This window comes from Malurus melanocephalus, unplaced genomic scaffold (assembly GCF_030028575.1).
Source record: "Malurus melanocephalus ecotype Western Australia unplaced genomic scaffold, MMel_1.1 scaffold_28, whole genome shotgun sequence".
Taxonomy (NCBI): domain Eukaryota; kingdom Metazoa; phylum Chordata; class Aves; order Passeriformes; family Maluridae; genus Malurus; species Malurus melanocephalus.
Genome location: NW_026623260.1, coordinates 2,046,305 through 2,070,573, shown reverse-complemented (window position 1 = coordinate 2,070,573; position 24,269 = coordinate 2,046,305). Strand labels below are relative to the sequence as shown.

The following is a 24,269-nucleotide window of genomic DNA, read 5'->3' as shown; positions in this document are numbered from 1 at the left end:
GCAGGCAGCAGGGTCTGATCAAAGACACCACCACCCCTGTGCTCCCCCCGCCTGCCTCCTGTCCCTGCATCTTGCCCCCCCTCTATTCATTAGTGGTCACAGCTGTGCAGTCGGCCAATTACTTGGGAATAATAAGTACATTTTGCAGTAAATTAAATATTAATTAGTCCTTGGCAGGTTGTTTTGGGATTTTTTTTTCCTCATTTCCCTCCCTCCACCTGAAAACAGTGGAAGGGACGTGACACTGTTATCGCCTGTGTCGGCATGTGGGTGAGAGCGGGGCAGGCTCTTCTCCATCCCTGTTTTCCTCCTCCAAGCTGGCTTGCAGCAAGGTCTTTCCTTTCCTTCCCAGAGGTTTCACTGCTCCTGGGCCAGGATTTGCAAACACATCCTCAGCTTGGATGATACCTTCTTCCAGCCTGGGCATATCCTGTCTCTGCCTAGCTTCCCATCCTTCATGCTCCACTGGGTACTTAGCTCTCCAGACAAAGCATCATCCCTTGTAACATGCACATGAGGCCTCATCCTGCCCTGCTCTTGCACAGCAGGACCCCAGCCCAAACAGTGTGTGTTGTGCCAGGCGATGAGGAAGAAGAGTAGTCCCTGGCCAGGGGTTCAGAGGGCCCACCAGGGACTCTGGGGACAGAATGACCTGCTTTGGATTTCTCTGTTTCTGTGGAAGTCAGAGTGCCTTGAACAAGTGCAGACCCTGGGGAAAAAGCCCTGCAGACAGGTGAAGCCCAGACCAGATCCCAAGCATGGATCTGCTGGGACGAGCAGTTCCCTAAAGTGAGCCAGGTGGGCGAGTTTTGATGTTACCAACATAACAGCGTGTATTATGGTTTAAAGAACAAACACAATAGAAAGAAAATGTGATGAAAAGAGCAGCTAAGCTCTGCATAGGAGGAATGAGAGTCTGACATGGAGACTAGACCTGTCCATGCTTTGGAGCTCCCCAGGAGCACCACAGAGGCTGGCACAGGAGTTTGTGGGAGCCCTCAACAGTCAGGACAGCAGGGGCAGATGCTCACTCATTCCCTGCTGGCTTACTCCAATTGGAGCTGCTGTCCTTGTCACCTGGCCTGTGTCTCCCTAAGATTCAGTATTATCTTTGCTGTCTATGGCCAGACAGGAGGCTGGAAATAAGGAGATGGGGTCTTAGCATTGGACTCAYCACCCATCCTTCCTCCTTGCCACTAATGTCAGTGTGAACAAAGGAGAGGGCATTTTGTGCTCCACTTTCTTACAAATCCATTACCAAGAGTTTCTCAAGCAGAATGAGCTATGCTAGCAAAGGCAGAGTAACCTCTTCCTTTTGGCAGATCCCAAGGTAAAAGGCTCCACTTGTTCAGCTCTAGGATTTACACTTTACTAAACAGCTCTGTGGGCTGCCTTGTGATGCACCGTGCATGACTTCGCTCCTTGGTGCTCTTGAGTGCAATTAAGTTGTGGGCTTTTTTTTGAAATGTAGCTTGACAATATGCAGGTTAGGTTTGTATTTTATTTACAGCTTTTACTTGGGGACCAATAAAACCCCAGCTGGCTAATGTGAGATCTAAAACTTGCATCTCACTCTTTGCCTTGGATATCTTTTCGATGGTAAACTATTTATTTGCGTTTCATCTTGCACAAGCTCCCCTTTCCATGCTGAGAAGCCAAGAGCTCCAGGGGCTCTTTGAAGACTATTTGCTATAGGATAGCAACTGGAATTCTCTTTAAACATCAGTGCCTGCTTTGTCCTATAACTGGCCTCTTGGTGTCAACACGCAGTTTTGTGCGAGTTTCCTGTGCAAAGCTAACATTTGCACGTTCCCCTGGCAATTGTGCTTCCAGATCCCTCTTGTTCAAGCATATCCCTTCATTTATTCTTGCAGGAATGAGCAGCAGTTACTCCACGTGCCAAATCAGAGGCAGCATCAAGGCCTCTTTAAAAAGGAATATATAGCTGGGTTAYGAGTGACCGCTGTGCTGCTTGGGTAGGAGGAATGTGCTGTGTGACCTAMATGGCCAGTCAAAGTGGTCCACATTTGGACTGCAAGTCTGTGGTCCCCATATCTCTGAGCCTCCAGGCTCACATCACACAATTAAAGTGCAAMAAAATCTTCTTGCAAAATCCCAGTGCATTTCACTGTTGGGCAGTCAGACATCTCCACCCACAAGCATCCCCCGGACACTGACCCTGGCATGCCAGACGAATACATGTGAAGGGTGAGATGGCATCAGGCTAGTGACACAAATCATGCTAAAAATGCCAAATAGCTGTGTTTACATGCATTCACAACCCAAGGGTCATGCTCTTGCCATAAAAAGGGAGATGAACCTTGGTGGATGGGAGCAATGCTCCCAAGGATGCCTCTGGGAGGGAAAGATCAAGAACTGTTGCTCATAATGGCACTGGCTGCTAAAACAGTCAAATAATCAGGGGGTAAGGAGGATGCTGAGGGGACAGATGCAACTGTGTGTGATTAGTACCCATCATGTGCTGGTTCATCTGCCCAGTGACACCCCAATGTGCCCAGGGAGCTGGGATGTTACAGGTCTTCAGTGTGCATATCCCAACATCCACCCYGCCTTGAAATCCCAGCAGTGGTTTCTGTTACATGGACAGAAAAGGCTAAAACGAGCTCTAGGAAGACACAGAAGGAAAAATATTTTCTTTCTCTCCAGTGTTATTTTTCACTTCTGTTTCCCTTTCTGCCATCTCATGACTCTCTAAATTCATGGGAGCTCTTCCTCAAGGTGAAATGAAGGCTCTGGGCTGCATTTGGTAGTGCTGACAACAGGGGATGAGGGTCAGGGAGGGTTAAGCAGGGAGGGGGCAGTGCAACAAGGCAGCCTGATCTAGTGATTAAACAAAGGGATTCAGCCAACATGTGTAAAATTAAGTGATCAAGAGTTGATTACAGAGTGCATTGATTGTGTACTGATGGATTAAACAGAGTCGTGCTCGGGATGCGATTTTCCGAGCTGGGCACGAAAAGCGCAGGCAATTGACGTGTTGGCCAGAAGGACCCGCTTCTCCCAATCCCTGGCTTTTATACATTCTCAGGATAAATCTGCAGAGAGGCCCGTGGAATTATAATCGATTATCCATTTCTCAAAGTCACTTAAGGGCCCTGAGCTACAAGCTAAAGTGCCGGTGCTGCGAAGAGGCATTGGGTATGCGCCGGCATGTGCAGGTGCTGGCGCGAGGGGAAAATGTGGCAATGACCCTGTGTGCTGCAAGCTGATGAATCTATTTTCTTGTAGGAAATAGTTTTGACAGTTCAATATCTGTGTTTTCGATATGTGCCCCACACATCCCCAAGGGAGGAGAGGAGAAGAGCTGGAACGTGGTGGGGAGGGAGTGGRTGGGAGGCAGGAAAAGACTTTACCCCTCACCCCTTCAAATTATAGGCGTATCAGTATACGTATCAGTTGGTATATATATATACCAACTTAACAGGCTGCCCTCCAAGTCAAGGGCATGGGAGCAGCGTGTGTCTTCTGAGTGTCTTCTGCAGGGCCAGGATGGGGCTGGAGCCCTTCCTGGGGGCACCTCACTGGGCTGTGGGGGGACTACATTTGGCAGTGGGGTAGTCCCTAGGCTCCTGTTTGACTCCCAGAGATGAAGGCAAAGACCCATTTCCAGCCTGATCCTGTTTCTCGCGATGCAGTCAGGTCCTTTGCTGAGGACTCAGAGGAGCAGGCACATAGAGATGAGACAGCTAAGCAGCTGCAGTCTGGTGCAGGATCATCCTGCAAGTTTTCCAGGAATAAGGTGGTGGAATAAGGCCAGGTGAAAAATCCCTGGTGGTCTCCAGTCCCTGTGCAGGGCTTTGTTCCCACTCTCAACTTCATCCCTGTTTCTGCCGCAGATAAAGTAATCAAGGCCCAGCACWGCCCTCAAATGTGTCCAGACCTCAGCCCCCAGCTCTTGTACAGTCTCCCAGCCAGACATGAGGATGTTTCTATGAAACTCCTACCTTTTCTAGTTCCCACTGCCTTTAGTTTTGGGCATTTAAAGAGGGTACTTTGCTCCAGATTTTTCCATCCCAAGGGCTGATGCAGAGCATGGATAGTTAAGGCCCAYTTTGGCAATGTAGCTACACAGCTCCTTCTCTCCACCCTCTCCCACCAGGCCAGCAGAAAGTCCAGGTTGGGCAACTGGTTCAACCAGGGACAAGAAGTGGCCCTTGTAACAGCAGACAGGGCCAGAGGCCAGGTGCATTGGTGAATGTTGTCCAGCTGCCAGCCCTGGGTACACAGCCCCAAGCATTCCAAATAGCTGAGGAGGAGGAGGAGGGATAGTGAGAAGGCAGAATTATTCCCTGCACTCTGTCCAGCCATGATGCGTAAGAGCTGAGGGCCCTGGATTCTTCTGCCTGGCTGCCTGTGTGCTGGGAAGTGTGCTGTCTCCCAGTGCCTCATTTTGCAAGTCTCACTGAGGAAGGACTGGCCATGGGCCATGGAGTCTGCAGAGCTGCAGGCATGATCCATGGGTCCCACTGKCTCTGGTGGTTTGTCCACAGCCTGGCCAGTCTTGAGTGCATGGCTTGACAAGACCCATGGGATGGAGGGTGGCTCAAGGGTGGGGGAAGGAGGTGCATCATGCCCCAGGAGATCCCTCAGGATGGCAGGACAGAGCTGGAGGATTCCCTCAGCAATGTTTTCTGCCATATTCACTGAAGTCAGGGACCCCAATGATACTGGGGAGACCAGCTACTCCATCAAGGACTTGTATGTTTGGAAGATGAGTCAGTGGGCTGGAGGAGACTCCAGTTTCATTCCCAAAACAGATGATGGATGGCAGCAAGAAGATCCAGTTCTGTGATGCTGAGCTTTTCCAGACTCATACTAGCATGCATCAGAGACTCTGGAGCAGAGAAGGGATCATCTCTGTCCTTCGTCCCTGCTGACCCTGTTTGGTCAATCTCCAGCCCAACGAAGGGTGTGGCTGGGCACTGTAGTGCTTCCTAGGGGGAAGCCTGCATGGGCAACCTGCCCAGCTGGGAGCTGTGAGAGAGGAGGGCAGGGATGGAGGCAGTGCAACACCTTCCTTGGCTTGCTCTCAGCGTTTCTCTCTTTCCTCTTGTGAAACCCAGCCGAGTGTTTCTGCTCAGTTCTGCATCCCCACACTGAGCAGCACCGTGGGGTACAGGATCTCCGCCTGTCCCAGCCCTCCTATTCCCCTCTCCCTTCCAGGTCCCTGTCACGCTCTCTAGCTCTCACAGTGGCCTGCGTCCCTCTCATCGAGGATTCATTGTCTTGTCAGCCTCTAGTTAGCCGGCATGCGTACGAATCATAAATTACCCCGCCCGGGCCTCTGCTATGCTTCAGCACAGACAAAAAAATTGCACTCCATCACCGTGTCTCCCGGCTTTTAGTGGTATTGATCAATGCTGCTCCCTTCCCGCCCCCCCCCTTTTCATTTTAACCGAGCCGGTTAAGTGCAGTATCTTATTTTGTGCTGGGACAAATGAAAAGAATATTAGCAAGGGCTGAAATATATCTCTTTTTTATCTCTCTGCTACTTTTTTATTGAATCTTTCTGAGTAGGTGGCTTTCCGCAGGATGACAGCCTCATGACAGGCTCCTCATTAGAGCTGAGACAGTAATTGTGATGCATTTCCCTGCGCGGCCTTTTCACTTCTCTCCCCCCCTTCCTGCCTTTCCTCCCTTCTCCCTTTCCCCTGATTTGTAAAGTGATTGGATGTACAGACTCACTCAGTTTCTTAAATTATTGCCCAGCTTTATCCATCTTCCACTACCCCACATTGGGCAGCCATGATCTCTGCAGATGGAGAGCCAGGGTCGCACCACAAGGGGTTCCTCACCTCTCCCACTGCTGGGCTGCCATGAGATGCATGGTAGGACATGCACCAGCCTCTGAAGAGCTGTTCAGGGTGCTGTTCAAACATGCATTTTTATTAAGTGATCCACAGGATCAGCCTCAGCTCAGGGGTTAACTGCATGGCAGAAGCACTGCCCCACTTTACACCAGTCCTCTCCAGTACACAGCTTGTCTGGACAGGCAGCTACAAGAGCAAATCTTTCTTTGGATGGAAATCAATACTTTAGCAAGCTTTTCTGCCTGTAGTTCAGGCAGATCACTCTGTAGTTTTTACTTTCAGGAGAAGCAGGTGTATTTTCTAAGCTGCTTGGCAGGCTGGGCACCTTAGCAGGGAGCAATGTTGAGGATCAGGCACTTGGTGGGGGTGCAGCAGCCTGAGTACAGTTCTTCTCTGTGATCAAGTTTGTTCATGGGATTGTAGAGGTCCCCCTGTCCATTTGTGTCTCTATGTGTTTTATACACCCTGGGTGTAAAAAACCAACTGTCACTCATCCCTTTGCCTCTCTTCGCTGGATTCAAGGCAGGAGTGGCCATGTACCATGCCAAGCACAATCCAAGTCCACCTTCTGCCGGTGCCCTGCACGCTGTGATGCAGGAATGATTCCTCAAAAACCTTTTCCTACCTGAAAAGCCATTTTTCTAGGCCTTTGCCACCTTCCTGCCTGCACAGACCTCCAAAAGCCACATGCTCCAGGGGAGCTCTGCTCAAGGCAGGGTAATTCCTCAGTGGTCTGGATGTGGTTGCTGCTCTGTGGGGTGTTTGCAGAGTTAAGTTGTGCTGTGGATGCAGTCTTGGCCAGACACTGATCCCAGCCTCAGTGTGAAAACCTGGAGTCACCTCACTGCCCATCACTGTCTCTAGCACCAGGATAGCCATTGCCCTGTGCACACCAACTGCAGCAGGGGCCAGAACTAAGGGTCCTGGGCAGCAAGTTGAGGTCTGCATCCCACAGCCAGGCAGGAGCCTGAGGGATGAGAAGGGCCTGATGGAAAGAGCAGGAGGTTCCCAGACCTCAAGTGCAGGTTTTGGGGGCCTGTACCTTTTGGTACCAACCAGCAGGATCCAAGGCAGTGCCCAGCAGGCAGGAYGCCACCCCATGGGGATGACGCTGGMACCACACCAGTAMATAACAGGGAGGTGGGAGAGYAATGAGCAACAYTATTCCTGCTCCATCATTTTATTACCTAATATTTTTTGCCTCTGCTGTTATTCTGGRGTRTTCTGSAGTGACACATGAACCATTTCTGTCTTGAGCCACCGTTGTCATCTCCCCTCCTTGGTTGCCACTTACTACCAGGGCTSTTTGAGCCTCATCAGTTGTGGCATGGGCTCGCCAGGAGAAGAGTGAGTGTTTTGCTATTTCCAAGCTAATATGGGGCTTTCTTTGAATTATTGTTTTTTGAGCTGGAAGGAAAGGAGGCTTGTCACACGAGATACCTGCTATCAGTACACAAATAACAGCAAGCCCATCATCGAATGGAAAATAATCGCCGCGGAAACTGAGTTGCAGAGCAGCCGGGAGGGATTATTACAGGCGCTGGCAGTGGCGATGCTGTCAAGGAGCCTCTGTCAGCACTTCCATTACCACCCACCTGGTTTCAGCACGTCCCCCAAAGCAGGGCACAAGGCCACGGGGCGCCAGCATGGGGTCATTTCTATTCAGAAGAGTTTCAGATAAACTGGCTTTGATTGGGTTTAAATGATGGAGTGTTTAAGAGGGAGAGAGCGGAAATAGGAGGGTGAGATTGAGGAAGGYATCTCAAAGGAGGGAGGTTTGGTATTCAGAAAAGTGGAAAACAGTTTGAGGTAGGAGAAATCAGGAGTTGGGACTGAAGAGCTGGTCCTTGTTGGAGCAGGCTTCAGATGGCCACAAGGAAGAACAGCAYGGAGACACCCAGGTAGCACCACGTGTGCCACCCTTGGCAGCAGTTCCTGGGGAGGCACCTGACTGTGCAAATAAGCCATCAGTGTAGATGGATTATAAACAATGTATTTAATTTGTTTGGCAACTTGCTGAGCTCATGTGCCGAGCAAGCCCTCATGCCTTGTAAACTTTGCTCATGGAGTTTCTTGGGAACATTATTTACTCTGTGCTGCATAGTGGTAAGGGGCTGTATACATCCTGTGCTGTCATGACTGTTGGTGGGCTGGGTTCCTTTTTTTTCACTCACATGCTCTCCAAACCAGCAGTTTGCATTCTGCTCGCAAGGGAAAGCTCTGCCTCAGTGCCCAAGTGACGCACTCCCACCCTGCATAAGCCTCACAGTGCTGTCAGGACACAAGTGCAGGGCGGGAGCAGGGAGGGCTTCATGGCTCCATGCCTATTCAATATCATGCTTGTGTCCCCAGAACCTGAGCCCAGCTCCCAGCCTGGAGCCCAGGTCCCATCACCAACTGCTTTGCAGTGAATCAGACCTTTCTCAAAGGACTCACAGGAATTATTTTGTATCCTTGCCAGTGTAACTGGGTGCAGGATCTGGCCCTCCATCCACTRTAGCATCAGGAGGGTTTGGTCCAGTCCCTACCTGGGCTGGGATCCATTTGCAGATGCTCTCCAAAAGAGCCTGTGGACAAATTCCTCCACACGAGTGCATGTGCACATTGAGCCCTCTGCTCTCAGAGCAGGAAATATTCGGTTTCAACACTTGGAGTTAAACATTTCCGCGGASCCCAGGAGACCGTGCAAACAGCAGGAGCACCAAGGCGCTGCTTTTCATCTCTCTGGCACTGGTGAGCGGGGGGTCGGCAGCAAAGGGAAGCACGGCAGAGCTGCGGAGGGTAAACACTGGAGCTGAGCCTACTGAGTAACCAGAGAGTGRAGGGGAGAGAGAGGGGCAAAGAAAACAAAAACACAGCTGCCAAAAAACAAAAGCCTGAAAAGAGCCATTCAGTGTCTCCCAGGAGCGGGTTTGGCACAGGGCAGGGAAGGACAAGCAGGGAGCAGGCGCAGGTCCCTCCCGCTCAGGGATGTGGGCCCTTTGTTTTGCCTCGGGCAAATCAATGCMCTCTGCTCCGTCCAAAGGGATAAGCACTTATACCCCAACATRGCCCAGCAACACACAAGGTGCATCATCCTTTGTTTTCTCCTGGATATCAGGATGTCCAGGAGAGGAGAGGTGGGATGTATGCATTTCWTTCCTGCAACCTTGCAAACCCTGGAGTTAGCAAACAAAGCCGAAGGACTTGCCATGCCCATCCTCTCACTCTCCTCACAACCCAGCATCCTACACCATGGAGATGGGTACCACTGCCCGGAGCAGGACRCYACGYGTGGGTGTGTGCCTGGCTCTGGGCRTGCTGCAGATGTGAACGCTGCTGATTTGGGGAGACGCATCCCAAGAGCAGCCTCTGTGGCACTGCAGGCATGCAGAGGGCTCCACAGACCTGGAGAGGTTTGCGTAGGTGTCCTCCTGACACGGGAGAGGATCCCTCCTTTCTGCCTGTCACTTGCACTTAGCCTTGCTAAGCATGATTGTCARCCCCTTGGGCCAGGAGCCGGGCTCCTTCTGTTGCCTGCTTTGCGATCTGTATGTCAGGTACTTGGCTCTATGTCCAGGTTCCTGTTCTTCTGCCCCTCTGAAAGCCCCTGTTTCAGTGCAAGCACCAGCCTCCCACACTCTCTGGAGCAAGGGGATTTTCCCTGGCTGTCATGGGGATGAGGGGTGACAGCTGTCACTGTATCATTGGTGTAGCTGGTGGGTAAGGCCATGGTGCTCATCACTCCTCCTGGCCTGGGCTGGGGTTGGGAGCAGCCATGGAAGACAGAAAGGCTTCTTCTCATAGCCTGAKATCCCTCCTGGTTGCCCCAGATGTTGATATCTAAAGTTGCTCTGCTTAGGAGCATGCACTACATGGAAGAGTACCACAGAACAAGCAGGACGTGAGGGTTTGGGTGTGCAGGAGGTTAAAAATCACACCAGTCTGGTGTACTAGCTGGTCCCCAGGAGGGGACCCCAACTATGCATCCTGATCCAAGGTTGCCAGTCCTGGTTCTGTGGTCCAGGACTATCTATCACCTCCTCCAGCAAATGAACATCTCTGGGCTCCCCATAGAGCAGAGACACAGGGGATGCTCAATCTCTGTTCCACCCTTTGGTGGTGCTGAGAGCATGCCAGCCCCAGCAGCCAAAGCTGTGGATGGCAGGCGATGGGGGCTCGTGGGCCCCACGGCRGTGGCCTGGGCCAGCAGCATGGTAGGGCGGAGGGCAGCCTGTTTACCCATCCATCTGTACACCCCACAGCAGGGATCCAGCAGGATTTCCCGTCCGCTCAAAGGCTGCCTGTTTATTTTGGGAAGGAGACTCAGACAGCTCCATTGTTTTGCTGTGAAGTTGGGGTTATAAATAGCAGGTGGTCGGGGACGCTCCTGGGCTATTTTGGGCCCCCACTAGACAAAAGTGGAAAAGCTCCAAGAGGAAGGTGGAATTACTGAAATGCCGACCTTTCCCGCAAAGGTCAGCAGAGCTGGGTGTTTGGGTTTGGGTTGGATTCTGGACATTATTTAAACATGAGGGAAGGAGAAGAGAGGAAGATGTTCCAAGTTGCTTGGGCTGCATGCTGTGCCCTCCCTAGCAGAAGAGTGGTGGGAATGAGGGGCTGAAGCACCTTCCCTGGTATCTGCCTGGGAATTTCTGGGAGTGGCCTAGATCCAGAAAAGAGACCAGCAGGGTTTTCCTCCTGGCTCTGCAAATGTGAGAGTTCCTGGTGGAAAGGGAAGCCAGGGATGTAGGGAATGCCCCATAGCACTGGCCTGCCCCATCCTGCCCCTCATGCCTCAGTTTCTCTCACCTTCTATAGGAATGCTGAAAGAAAGGGCAAGTAATATCCCAGTGGTAGCCCTGCTTCCACCAGGCATGTACATTTTGTCCTGCTAGAGGGCAAAGATAAGCCAAGGTGACCCTCAAACTTATTTCAGAGCCCTTCTCTTGTTTAATGCCTGCACCAAGCAGTTATACAGGGAAAAGCAGGGACTCGGTAAAGCTGCTCACACCAATCTTTTATCCTTTGAGAAGGTCTGTTCCTTTAATGGGGATTCATTTAACTGGACTCCACCATCATTAGGAACCATAAAATGGCACCTTTTGGTTCCTGATTGGAAGGCCATGTTGCACGCAGCCCCCTCGTATCCAGTGCCGGCTGCTTTATTGTGCATTACTGCCTCTCACTCGGATTTAACCAATTTGATCCATGTCTAATACATAAATAAATAATCCAGCAGGAAGGTTCATGTGGGATGACAACAGGCAGCTATAAAGCACGTTTCTCCCTGCCAGAGCCATCTGAGCCAGGCTCCGCACGCCCTCTCATGAGCAGAGCTGCTAGTACAGCTGGGAGAGGGGGCCTGGGGACCCATGGGCTTCTCTCTTTTATGGGAACTTCATTGTTTGCTTTAGAGTTTTATTTTATGTTAAATAGACGCTGTATATTCCTTACAGAGGGGGCAATAAAGTTTCTGAGCTGGAAGAAATTGGCTTCAGAGCAGGGAGTGAACCAGGGAGATGTGGCTGGGCAGGAAAGTGGCAGAGAAAACTGAGGATAAGAAGGGTGTGAGGAAACGCTTCACTTGCAGATCTGCCCCAGAAACTCAGCCCAGCTAGGGATTGGGGTACACTGGCAGCCCCAAATCTCCCATAGGGGTGATACAGCCCCAGGGGACCCAGGGCTCTGGCAGATGTGGGTCTGGAGCTGCTGGTGATCCAGGGAGGACAAGGGGCCCCAGCCCAGCCCTGGAACAGGGTGAGCAATCTTAGTGATGAGCATCCAGACCTGCTCCCTACTACATCCACAGCCTCATGCCATGGGTTCTATTCTGCCTCCCAGCACTGTGTTCCCATGGAGATTTGCACTGCCCTTCACAGGGAGGATCATGCGGACCCACCCAACTTCAGGAATGTCAAGGAGGATGAAGATGTCTCTTTATAATGAGTTAATAGGAACAGTGAGCAGTATTGTGTTGTCCATCTATTTCAAGTCATATCACCTAAACAGCAAATGAGAAGCTGGGATTGCACAGGGTCACTTCCAAAACATGGCTATTGCTGCTCTCCCTGTAAGTCTGGAGGGCCCATAGTAGGGTTCAGATGCTCTAGTGTCTGTTGTTGTCCTCCTGTAGAAGAGAGCCAATCCCTGCCCCAGGGACTGTGGGATGGGGAAAGCATTAGGACTATACCATGAGAAAATTCCTCAATTTCAGTCCTGTGCGAGGACAGAAGCAAAGGCAGAGCACAGGCAATGCTGATGGCAGCTGATCTGAGCTAAAGCTTTTTCCCTTCTTTTCCTTCCCACAGGCAAAAAGAAAGCAACTTTGTTTGACAGCCAGGCTCCGATCTGCCCCATCTGCCAGGTTCTCCTTCGCCCTGGGGAGTTGCAGGAGCACATGGAACAGGAGCTGGAGAAGCTCACCCAGCTGAACATCAGGTAAGCAGCTCCCTGTGGTCCACCAGCATCCCAGGCTGAGGCACCTGCATGTGCAGAGAAGATGGTAGTACCCACAGCTACCAGATATGGGAGATCTAGTGCTAGCCAGTGGGGCACAGATATTTCCCCGTAGTTCACTGCTGTGGTAAGGTCAGGCAGAAATTTCTCCCGGAGAGCACAGACATCCCATTGCCTGGGGATGTGTGTTCAGTAAGCAGCTCTCATGCTGCTGACTTCCTGTGATGGAGCCCCCCTGCAGCATTGGTGCACACTGCTCCTCAACTGCCTTCAGCTCCCTTCTGCTACCCCCAGCACAAAAATGTCCCCTATTTAAAAAAAAAAAAAAAAAGTAATTGCCTTTTAACTGCTAGCAGTTATTTAGGAAATGGCTGCAGCCAAGGGTTGGCAGATCCCTGCCCCTGCCTTAATAAAAGTCAGCAGCCTTGGGAAAGAGCGTGTTTATTTCAATTATTAATGAATTCTCCGGTCATTAAACGGTGAGGAAAGGAATCAAACTGCCGACTAGAAGCAAAGTTACGTCACCAGGTGGTAGGAGAGGAGGCACAGCATATGTGACAGCATGTGTGTGTGTGTGTGTGTGTGTGTGTGTGCATGCCAGGGCGAGGGGTGCATAGCACTGTGCACAGTGCCGAGGATGCAGAATTCATCCCTGTTTGGTCTGGATCTTCTTTGATTCAGCAATAGCCTTTGCAGATAGAGAAGGAGGGAGCTTTAGTTAGAGAGAGACCTCCCAAAATGGATCTGGGTTCAGATACCCCAAATATGGCACCCGCACCCTCAGGGTGAGACCTGCATGCCCTGTGCACGGCACAGGAAGATAGGGAAGTGGGGAAGCAGGGAAGGGGGGCAGGCAGCCCATTATCCCCCGCGACACCCAGTCCCCTTGCAAGTGTAATTTATGGTGTAATTTGGGCCACATCCAACTTAATAAAGGGCCACTGCAAATTAGTGAACAGGTTTAAATGAACAGAAGCAATTAGTGCTCAGAGGAGCCCATCAAAGAAGTTGGGCCAATATCAGAGTGAAACTGAAACTGCAAGCCAGGAGCAGAGGCTGGCTGGCGCGAAGCGGTGATGGGAAGGTGGCGTTTAATGGGAAAGGAAAGGAAACCCTAAATCATAAAGCGTGACAAGGGCCATTGTGGGCCAGCTGACAAATGAAAAAGAATGGCATTATTCCTTTAAATAACAGCAGCAGTTAGAGAGGAGACAGCTCTCCCTGGCTTGCCCTCGCTTCCCTGGCCTGCTCCACTCGGCCATGCAGGCGGCGAAGAAGAATCAGAGGTCTTTATTAATTATTAAATAACGACTCCCTCCGTAGTGTGATAGATAACATTCAATCTAGGCGATGGATTCAGGTGATGGAGGCTAATCTGTAACACAGCAGCTCCGCATAGGGATGGGCTCTCCCAGCCCTGAAGGAACCGATGCAGGGGCCAGCAGCAGCAGCAGGCAGGAAGGGCAGGAATAGCGGGCAGGATTAGCAGACAGCGGGGTGTGAGAGGGTTGAAGTCCCATGCACTGCCCAGCCCCAGCAGGCAGCTCGGTATAATGGGTTGCCCCGTTTCCCATTCCTCCACCTTTCCTGCCTGGAGAAGCCAGGAGCAAGAACACATCAACAAGAGAAGAGAGAAACTAATAATGATCTCAAATAACCCAATAAACATAAAAATAAAATGTAGGCCTATAAACGTGACGGGCACCAGCAGCCCTGGCCGCTCCCTGCCAATACCGACTTGTTACCGAAATGGCCGAGCAGCTGTTACTTATCAGTGTGATGGGGAGAAGCGAACCAGGAGGCTGCTTTCCAAGGGCTTTTTTCTTTTTCTAATTTAAAGAGGATGCGGCCAATCATGGCTTGTGGTGTTAAGTTTTAATAAACCTTAATGATTTGCTACAAAATCATATATTTCCTGTACTTGGGGTGAGGAAGGCAGATCCCCTTCTGCCCACTGAGCCTGCAGCACTGCAGGCTTGGCGGCCACTGGAGCCTGTTCAGCTCCCTGGAAAAGGGATTTCTCCAGGTAACCACAGGAGTGTCTTGGGGATGAGATACAAGGAAGCTGTACACACCACCTGGATGATGCTACCCATGGTCCCAGATCAACACAAGCAGCTCACCCACTCCAGTGAACCCTGTGCTCAGCTGGTGGGAATGGGGTTTGCTATCCCTCAGAGAAAGGTACAGCCTTTTTTCCCCTATGGGCAGTACTGGTGTGACCATCCTGGCCTCAGGAGAGGAACATTTTCAAGGTCATCCCAGCTGGAGCATCATGCAGCCAAGGCCAGCGGAGCCATGCTGGCAACAGGGCAGCACCCACCCACGTCCAGGGAGTTCTGTGCATGTCCAGGAGACAAGCATCGACTGTTGGACCAGTGACGAAATCACTCAGGAGGATCCACCCCTGGTGCAGGGTCCGGCTTTCCCTTGAAAAAGCAGACTTGAGTGGGGATGAGGTGCCTGTGTTTCTAGCTCTGCTGCCTTCTTGGTGAGTCCAGTTTCCCAAAGCACAGGGAGAGACCTGCTGTGCTCGCCCCACGGCTCCTCCACCCTGTGTGGGTCCGAGCAAGCCTTGTGCACAGCTCCATGCAGCGAAGCAGGGCTCTCTGAATGCAAATTTCATTTCTGAGCCACTGGCGCTGTTTCAAGAGCCGCCAGCCTCCGAGCCCTTCTCGGTGTTACATATGTAACAGCCTCATTGAACTTGACATGTCAAATTCAGGCCATTTGTGCAAAATCTCCCTTTAATAATACCGTTTCATTTCGCTCAAATGAGACTTGAATGCATGTAAAATGGAAAAGGATATTTAAGCGCTAACATTAGGCAGATGTCTTGCCAGAGGCCGATTGAATATATGAGATTTTGAAGTGCTTAACACGTTTTCGGTGCTCCCTCTTAGAATATGTCACCTGGCTTTCTTTTTTCTCCCCCTCTTTTCCCTCCCGCCCGCCCCCCCTTTAAGTGAAGGGTATAAATTGAAAGAAAACAAAACTACAAGCCTTGGTTTTATGGGGTTTAACTCTTGCCAGGCGAGACTGTTGGTATTCCTCCTCCAAACAGGAATTACCTTGTAGCTCACCTTTGCAGAGCACAGGCTCCAAGCAGCAGAGTGGGAGGCCAGCGAGCAGTGGCCCCATGATGCGGGGTAGAAGGGATGCTCTCCTTGCTCTGCCTGTACAGGCAGAGCTAAAGGTGCTCAGCTGAGCAGCTAAGTGCCACCCAAGGTAAAAATAAGAAATAATAACAGCAGCCCTTTGTGTATGGCTATGCACTGTGCCTCAGCCAGGCTGGTTACCACAGAGTACGTGAATATTCGTGGTCTGTGTGCCCGAAGCTGATCTGGATGTGAGTGTCCTATCCTCATTCAATATATATTCACTTGTTTTACACCTCATCCATGTTAAAGGCTCTCAGTAAAGCACACTGAAATGTGAGACTCTTTCTGGAGCTGTCAGTGATCCCAGCTCCAAGCTTCAGCTGGTGTTCCAGCTGCATTTGCTCAGCCCCGAACTACCCGGGGCATGCAGGAGGGAACAGCATTCTTGAGCAGCACCCAGGGGTGTGCCTTGGGAGACACACACACATTTCTGTGTGCTTTACTGCATGTGTCACTGCAGGTAGATCCTGTGAGCAGAGCGGGCAGTGGGCAGAGAGACCTTTAATCCCTGCCTACTCTCCCTGGGCAGTGACTGCAGAGCACTGCTGATGGACAGGAGGCTGGGTGGAGAAGGGCAGTTTTGGGGTTCTGGTTTGAGTTTGGGGTGAGAGGGAAGATGAATTTGAGGAGTAAGAAGAGAAGTAAAGGAGGAAGTAAGAACTGTAGAGCTAGCCTCAGCTGATGCTCCACAATGATTCTTTCTTGAGTTTGGGGAAGAGACATTTATTGGCCATTTAAAAAACCTTAGGAAGTCACATTACAAATATTACAGTTGCTGAGTTCAGCACTTTGAAGGTTGGGAATGTGCCTTTGGATGCAGTGGTTTTAATAGCATAACAGTCTGTTATTGAATATGCAATGCTCCTTTAAAAAAAAATACTTGGCAGGGGGTGTTTTTATTTCCTTGTGTGGTAAGTGCCAGATTTTTCCCTGCATTACCAACAGCAAACCTATGCTTCAGAGCTGGCATTTCACCTTCCCAAAACGGATGAGGTGTATCAGTATAGCTGGGGAGTGGTCCAGAGGGTGGAGCAGTGAGGGTGATGATGTTCTCAAAGTGCCCCATGGCTGTGCAAACTCTTCCCTCATTCAGTTTTCTTCCTTTTTCGTTTTGCAGTCAGTAATTAATTGGAGCATGTTTGTGTTATAAAGCCCGTGCCCGCCTGTTGGCTGCTCCCAGACTGGGTTAGCAGCTCTCATTGCTCCTTACCATTCTGCTGGGGGTGTGGGGACACATCCCTGCACATCCAGCATCTCAGGAGCTACTCATTTCCCCTAATGACCTTTGTGTGTGTCCAGGAATAATTTCTCTCCTGCTTCTGTGATTACAAAGCATTTCCTGGAGCACAGAGGGCACCGGGGTCTCGCACCTTGGTGCAAATGGAAAGTGCTGTGGGCTGTTTTCTGTGACCTCAAAAATGCTGTCACAAAGAACCAAATAGTGTCAGGCAAAGGAGAGCAGAGTAAGATGCAGTGGGAAGGCCTGTGTCAAAGCAGGTCAAGTGCCCAGATGGGGGATTTAACTTGACTTCTGGAGCCAGCTTTGATTCATGGAAAAGAGCCARCCATGGAACTGTGGTGCTCCAGCTCCCGTAGGAGCATTCCGTGCACCTCTGCCCAGGCTTAAACCTTCCTTTGGATTCCCTCTGAAGCTTCCTCTCCCTTATTTGCACACATGCTCTTTCCTCTCACCATTCTTAATCGTCCCTTTCTTTGCAGCTGGGGTAGAAGCAGAAAGTGGTTCCTCAGTTCCTGGAAAAGCACAGATCATCCTCACCCTACTGTGAGGAGCTTCAGCTCCAGGTTTCTCTATGTAGAGAGGCATAGCAGTACCTCTTCTCAGGGGACAGGGGCAGCTCTGGGCCCAGTGGGCTAAGGAATAAGGAGGAAACTGGCAGTGTAGCTAAAACATGAAGGTTGTGAGACCTTGGGGATGAACTGGTCACTCTGGGCAGGTTGACTGTTCTTGGGAGATGTCTTCAGACCTCTGGAGATGCATCTTGAATTTCACATCTTTCTTATGTTGCCTTCCCAGTGTTTCATGGTCTTTCTGACTAAAGTCATCCCATGCTAACCCCCCAAAGTCTGCACTGGAGACTCCTGCTAATGGACAAGTGGCTGAGCACATCACCCCTGTGGTCGCTGTGTGCCCAAATGACAGGGGGTTGGTCCATTGCTTCTGGTCATAAGGACCCAGAGCAAGTTATGAGATGTGGCTCACACCTTTCTCCTACTCAGAGCACCCTCTGTTTATAAACAGCTGCTCCTTGCACTGCCCCAGGGAAGTGTTCACTTCATTTCTGCGGAATCTGCCAAGGGCTGTGCTGTCCCAAAGGACCTTTGGAGGAGACCTTCCCAGGGCCAGCGTGGGTGGCTGCTGTGGGAAGGGAGGGTGGCCRTGCTGCCAGGCCCAGCAGGATAAATAGAGTGTGTAAAACCCGAATTAGCTCTGTTGTCATGTGTCACATCAGGGTCATGGCTCTCGCCTCAGGTCTCCTTGATTTATGCCTGGGGACTTTAACTTGATGGCCAGGTACTTTCCAGACTTCTTGTGCAGCAAATGCTGCAGGTCCCCAGCCTCTCAGTGAGAGAGGTTAGACATGTTTTTGAGTGAGAAGGCTTTTTCCCAATGCTCTGTTAGAATGCATGATTCCTTTCATTGCATGCAGTAGACACCTGTGAACTCTTCAGAGAATGGAAGGAGCCCTGACCAACAAGTGAGATTGCAAGCAGGCATTGCAACCTTCTTCTCCTCAACTTGTCTCTGCCTCTTTTCTCCCTTCCTTTTCCCTCTTCTTTTTCCACCTTCTTTTCCTTTCTTCCCTTTCTCCCCCTTTTCTTCCCCCTCCCTCCCTCTCTCCCCACCCCCCGGTATCAAGGCGACATCTCCAAGCCAAGTACTTTTAATTTCGCCCGTGGCCCTTGCTGACACGGTGGATATGCACAGCAAGTTAAATTCCCGCCTGATCAATAAAGCAGAAGCAGTGTGTCCGACTGGTCGATATTTTTTTATCTGTCTTCAGCCCAGTCCTGCTGATGACAGCCCCCTGCGCTTCAGCAAAGGCACTCAAGGGCATCGGGCTTTGGCAACACAGCTCTTTTTTTTATTTAAATTAAAAAAAAATCCAGATGCCTACAAAAAAAAAGTTCATGAAGTTTGGCCTTTGCTTAATAACGTTTTATGATTTATCTTAATTTTTAATTGAAAAAAATTTGCGAATTAATTGATTTCTGGGACTTGCCAATTAACATTGTAATTGGGTGCATGATAAATTTCGAGGGAGCATCATTTTTCTCCCTCTCCCCCTTGTCACCGAGAAGGGGAATCACGAGGGCAGCTGCTTCCTATCCTTACGATCCCCGCTCTTTCCCGAGGTGCCGCTGCCCTCCTCCCCCCTTGCTACTGTATCTTAAAGAAGGAACAAGAAAGCTAATAAAGTCGTGTTATTAGAGTCTCGCCAGAGGTGACCCCTCAAGGCATAAATCCAGGCCGGGGAGATGCTGGGGACAGGTACTATTAAGTGCTTGAATGTGCTTTGCAGGTGGGACTGAGTACCTCTCTTGCAGCACCCTCTCCCTCCCTGGCTGTGCCCTCCCAGTTCTCCTGGGGGCTTCCCCAAGGGGCTCTGGCATCCCCCAAGGTGTTCAACCAAGCGATTTATTGCCTGTGATATCTGCTTGATGCTCCTCCCGAGTGTGAGTCCTCCATGATTGTACTGCAGCCAATGTTCACCCGCAAAAGCAGGCTTCGGGGACAGGGACAATTTGGGAACTGTTCTGGGGTCACAGAAGGGGTCATTCACATCCTTTCTGCCCTGATTGCCTTGGAGAGCAAGTCTTACCCCATAGCAGCAGTAGGACATCACATGCCACCCATGGCAGAGGTGTTCACCGTGGAACCTCAGCCCTGGAGTCAGGGGTGTCCACTTTCAGGCACAGATGCATCTCCAGGTGAATGGTATCACCTGAAGCTTTCTCCAGCTGTTTGACTCCTGTCAGATTTAAATTGAACACATTCCATCACAGGGAAATCTGTGTGGAAGTGTCAGCTTTTTGGTGATCCCCAAGCAGGGCCAGGACCATCTGCCACCACATGACAGCTAACATGGTCACCTCCCTGTGTGCAGTATGGAGAAGTGGGTGAGCTGGCTGCTGCCAAAATGAGGAGTGAGGACATGGTGTGTCCATGTCAGGGCAGTGAGAACAAGCCACACTGTGGGGACTGACACAGAGAGTGGAAATACCAAAGAAATTGAAATGTGCTTTGTATCTTTAGTGATTCTGCCACCCACTCCACATGCTGGTGTGGATCACCTTGCTGCAGTCAGCTCAGATGTCTGTACATGATCCAATGCCCAGTGAGCTTGCATGGGGCTCCATTGTGCCATCCTGCAGCTCCTGCTGCACCCCAGTCTGTGCAGGGAGTGAAGGATGCCAGCCCAGGTGGAGGGTTCCAGGTCTCCTGGCAGAGCCATAGCTCTTCCCACAAGCTGGGACACCAGAAAGACCAGGAGCAGTCCAGCTCCAGGTCTGCCAGTGTTGATGGTGTGGAAACATGGGGGAATGGAGAGAAATTTATGAGGAGAGGAGTCTGTTTATTATCTAGCCAATGTGGTGCTGCTGATACCATGGATTTATCCTCTTTCATTCCTCCTCTGATTTGTGTCCCTGCCCCTCACTGTGGCAGATTAATCATGGACAGAAAGGGTAGAGAGACCCTCCAGCTTCCTCCTGTGCATTTAGAGGGTGGCAATGACAGCAGCCTGGACCCTTCACCCAGGGCTTCTCCAAAAGAGAGAGAACAAACCAGGCATCTGCCTGCCCTGCTTAGAGATTCCCCATTCCTCTCCAGGGAAGGCAGAGGCTGCTATCCATAATCCATAGGTGAGAAGTACTTCTCGAGGGTCAGAACTTCCAGGGTAGCACAGCAAGTAAAAACATGTGTGGGTCATGTTTTCCCTTGCTCATGAAGTGCCCTAAAAGGGCTATGAACGCTCCTTGAATTGCCTTCAGACCTGTGGTACCTGCAGCCCATTCCCTGACTCCAGGGCATTGGTTTGAAGGCTGAGGTTCGAAACTCTGGAGGGGAAAGCCTTCCTCTGCTGCCAACTGTCAGGGCAGCAGGAGGCCTGGGAAGGGGTGTGTGGAAACCCAAGGGTGAGAAATAAATCTCCGGTCAGTTATTTGCCCTGGAGCAATGAATGTCTTCTGCAGAGCCTCTTCTGAACTGCCACATGAGCTGGGAATAATTAAACAGTCATTATAGCCACGGTAGCAAAGAGCCCCCCAAATCAATCTAATGCATGACCTTTCCCAGACACCTCCTTTTTAAATAGTGGGAGAGAAATGAAACTAGCCCCCAGCCAGAGTCTCCTGTTTGGCCCTGCACACATGGACCATCACATCCTCACCCAGAAATCTGTTACACACTCTGAATGGGGATATGGGGTACCAGAGGCTGATAAAGGAAAATCCATCAGGGCAGAAACAGTCATGGATGTGAATAAGACAGAGCAAATAGGGGATTTCAGCGTGGTCAGGTCACGTCACAGTGTTTTATGGTTCTGCTGTATTTCATCTCTTTGGGGGAGGTGGGTGTCTGCCCTGTGGGGTCAGATTTGTCACAACTGACTGTGTTGGACACTGAGGTCTCACAAATACTGATTGCGGGAGCATGTGGGAAGCATGTCAGGCACTGTAGTGTAGAACATTTCTAGTCCTGACTGCAGCCTCTTCGTCAATTTTTTACCATCACTCAACCCCCTTTCCCTATCATGGGATGCAGGTGCCACTGGGGGAGCCACAGTGGGTTAAAAATCCCAGTGTGGTTCCCATGATGGCACAGATCTCACCTGGCTGCACTGGGGGCTGTCACCTGCAGCTAGGTGTAAAATCAAACTCCCATTTCCTTATTTAAGCTTCAAGTGACACTTCCACTTATTTAAACTGGCATTCACAAAAATCCAATTCCCTCTCTACCCAGCGACTGCTCCATTACAGCTGGGGTTGGTATCCCCACAGCTCTGCCAGAGGCTTTCTCTGCTGCTGGGGCTCCCGTCCCAAGGCTGCATACTCAAGCCATGGGTCCTGCAGCTACAAATAAATTGTTTCCACTGGTTTGGTGTTTGTTTTTTTGTTTTTTGTTTTTTTTTTTACAAAATACATCCATTGACTGCAGCCTGTAGAAATGTTTTGGTGTTGCAGGATCTCACGCATCCATTGACTGCAGCCTGTAGAAATGTTTTGGTGTTGCAGGATCTCACGGGGCAGCTGCACAGGCTGTGCCTGTCAAACAGGGGGCTGCTGAGAAGGGATTCTGTGGAAGAGTGGCAGAGCTGGAAGAATCCGGCTGCATGGCAGAAGCATTGGGCCTGAATGGCCCCTTGAGGCTCGCTCAGGGATGTGCCAGGGGATTCCCAGTTGCACCTGGGATGCTCCTAACCTGATGTGTGCCTAGCATGAGAAGACATGAAGATGTCTTTGGTGTAGCCTGAGTCCTGCTGTCATTGTGAAGAGCCTTGCCAAGAGGAAATGCTGCTCTTAAAGATTGTCCCTAATGTAGAGGAGAGATGTGTCCCCAGCAAACATCCTGGAGCACGTGGGGATCTGGCTGTGCTGCTCCCGTTAACGGGTGATGCAGTTGCAGCACTGGGCAGAGCCTTCTGGCAGCACCAGGGCAGGGCCTTATTTTGTCCCTGTGGGGACATCCAAACACATGAGGATGCATGAATGCACAGACAGAAGTGGTGTCTTAGCCCCAAGAAAGGGAGCCACCGAGAAGGCAGCCCTGTATTACTAGGAAATGCAAAGTCTTGAGGAGAGACAGGAGACTGCCAAAATTGCTGGGTCTTCCCAGGGTGTTCCTTGCTCTCCTTTGGTACTTTGGGGGGGTTGCCTAAAAGGAAAAGAAGCTGTTTTGCTGTAATGAACTAGATAAACAATTCCCCAAATAGATTAAAACTAACTGTAACTTAGAAAAGCGGGTAGTAATTATATTTTATTAGCTAGCAAAACACCATTTTTTTATTTCATAAGATAATTCTGTGTAAATCACCTTAATTAGAAGTGTCAGATGAGCCTGTGAATATCGTACTTAGTAACTAATTTCCTATGTACAGGTTATAATTTAAAACACATGGATCACTCGCTGAGTGGAAATATGCTAGCCATGAAATAATGTGGGGAGTGTTGGGGTTATTACTATGTAAATGTGTAATCATTTCAGACCACTGCAGCCTGGCTGGGTGATTAAAGAGAATCCCAAGGTCTCCAAAGATTGTGCTGTCTGCAAGGGCCTAGAGCAAAAAAACTTTAAAAGGCACTGAAAAGTGTTTGAACTTTAAAGGTCTTGATTTCCCTTTTACCATTTTTAATTTGTCTGCGATGTTTATGGAGGGCAAGGTTCCTCTTTGCTGACAGCCTTTCAATCCTCAGCCTGCTGCCAGCATCCTTAAGAGTGTGGGGGGCTGCAGCCCTTGTAGTTCAGGGGGCTCTTTAGCAGGATGGAGAAAAGCACCCTTAAATTGCAGGGTATGGCTGCTTGGATGACCTGGGCTTGTGCCCATTCCTAACCCATCTCTGGATATAAATTAAAACAAATTGCAAACTCTTATTAGCAACAGAGTAGGGCTACATTGCAGGAAAGGGGGGTTGATATTAATAAACCTCCAGATGAAGAATAAAATAAAGTCTGACAAATTATAAACCGGTCCCCTTCCTTATCGGTCCCAACAGCAGAGACTTGCTCTTTTGGCTGACCAGAGAGATTCTCATTCTGAAAACTTCAGTTTCCTGGCCCTAACTCCATTTCTAGTAGGAATTAATTACATTCTTCCTCTTTCCCTTGAAAAGGAATAATTTTAAACACCTTTAACAAGAAAAGGCAGGAAATGGGCTTGTTTTTTTAACAAGGTATTTGGATTATAAAAAGAAAAAAAGTTGTTTCACACTTCACGTGATTGAGAAATTCAGGGTAGTGCTGGAGGTGGAGCGGGCATGGAAATCTTTCCCATTGTGCTTTCTTGCACAGGCTCGAGGTGGTGCCAGGGCTGTGTGTCAGTGGGCAGCAGGGACTAATTCTGTTCTGTAACACCTCCTGAGGGTAGAGAGCAGAGCTGGGGGACAGCACACAGGAGACATCGTGTAGTCCGATGAGCATCCCGCAGCACATTCCCCCAGGGAGGTGGGGCTGTGTGGGCGCCCATCCATCCATGGTCTGCAGGAACCGTAGCGGGAGCAGAGCTGTGGCATTTGGAGTGACCTGATGGCAATGGATAACTGTGTGTTTCCACCATTTCAGGGCGGGGGGCAAAAGGCAGTGGCACTGGGAGAGGAGGGGRGACATAGCCCCAGGAGAAAACACCTTCCTCCATCCCTGCTCATTTCATAACACCCAGCCATCTGCCAAATCAAGGCAGATTGAAGCCAGCCAAATTCAATTTTTCCCTGCTGGCACTGCAGCTCGGCATCTGGGGCTAAAGTGTCCCCGACAAAGCGAACATGACAGGCACATTGCTTTTTTGTCACATCTAGTACCGTGTTGATCTTCTAAAAGTCTCATAAAAATTTATTGATGTCTCCCATATTGCTGTGATTGAGAAGAAAGGAGCRCGGGTGTGCGGAGCCGGGTGCGCGCGCGCGGGCGAGCGTGTGTGCGTGTGTATATTAATGTTTCTGAAGTAGATCTGATTTGATATGTCTTGTTCTATTGTCAGCATCTGTTTAGCGAGGCTTTTTAATACTTTCTGGCTGCCGATCACTCATCCTTAGCCTGGGATGCAGGCTTGCATACAAATTTTGTTATTAAACACAATTCCATTCCCCCCCTTTCCCCAGCCCC

The 24,269-nt window shown here is 50.3% G+C and overlaps 1 protein-coding gene across 1 annotated transcript in view; it reads left to right on the top strand.

Moving 5' to 3' along the window:
- Positions 1-24,269, top strand: part of LOC130589253 (E3 ubiquitin-protein ligase Rnf220-like) — a 155,334-nt gene that overhangs the window by 116,756 nt on the left and 14,309 nt on the right. Inside the window, exon 2 of the mRNA XM_057390516.1 lies at positions 12,122-12,251. Coding sequence (XP_057246499.1) covers positions 12,122-12,251 — 130 coding nt within the window. The remainder of the gene's footprint in view (positions 1-12,121; positions 12,252-24,269) is intronic.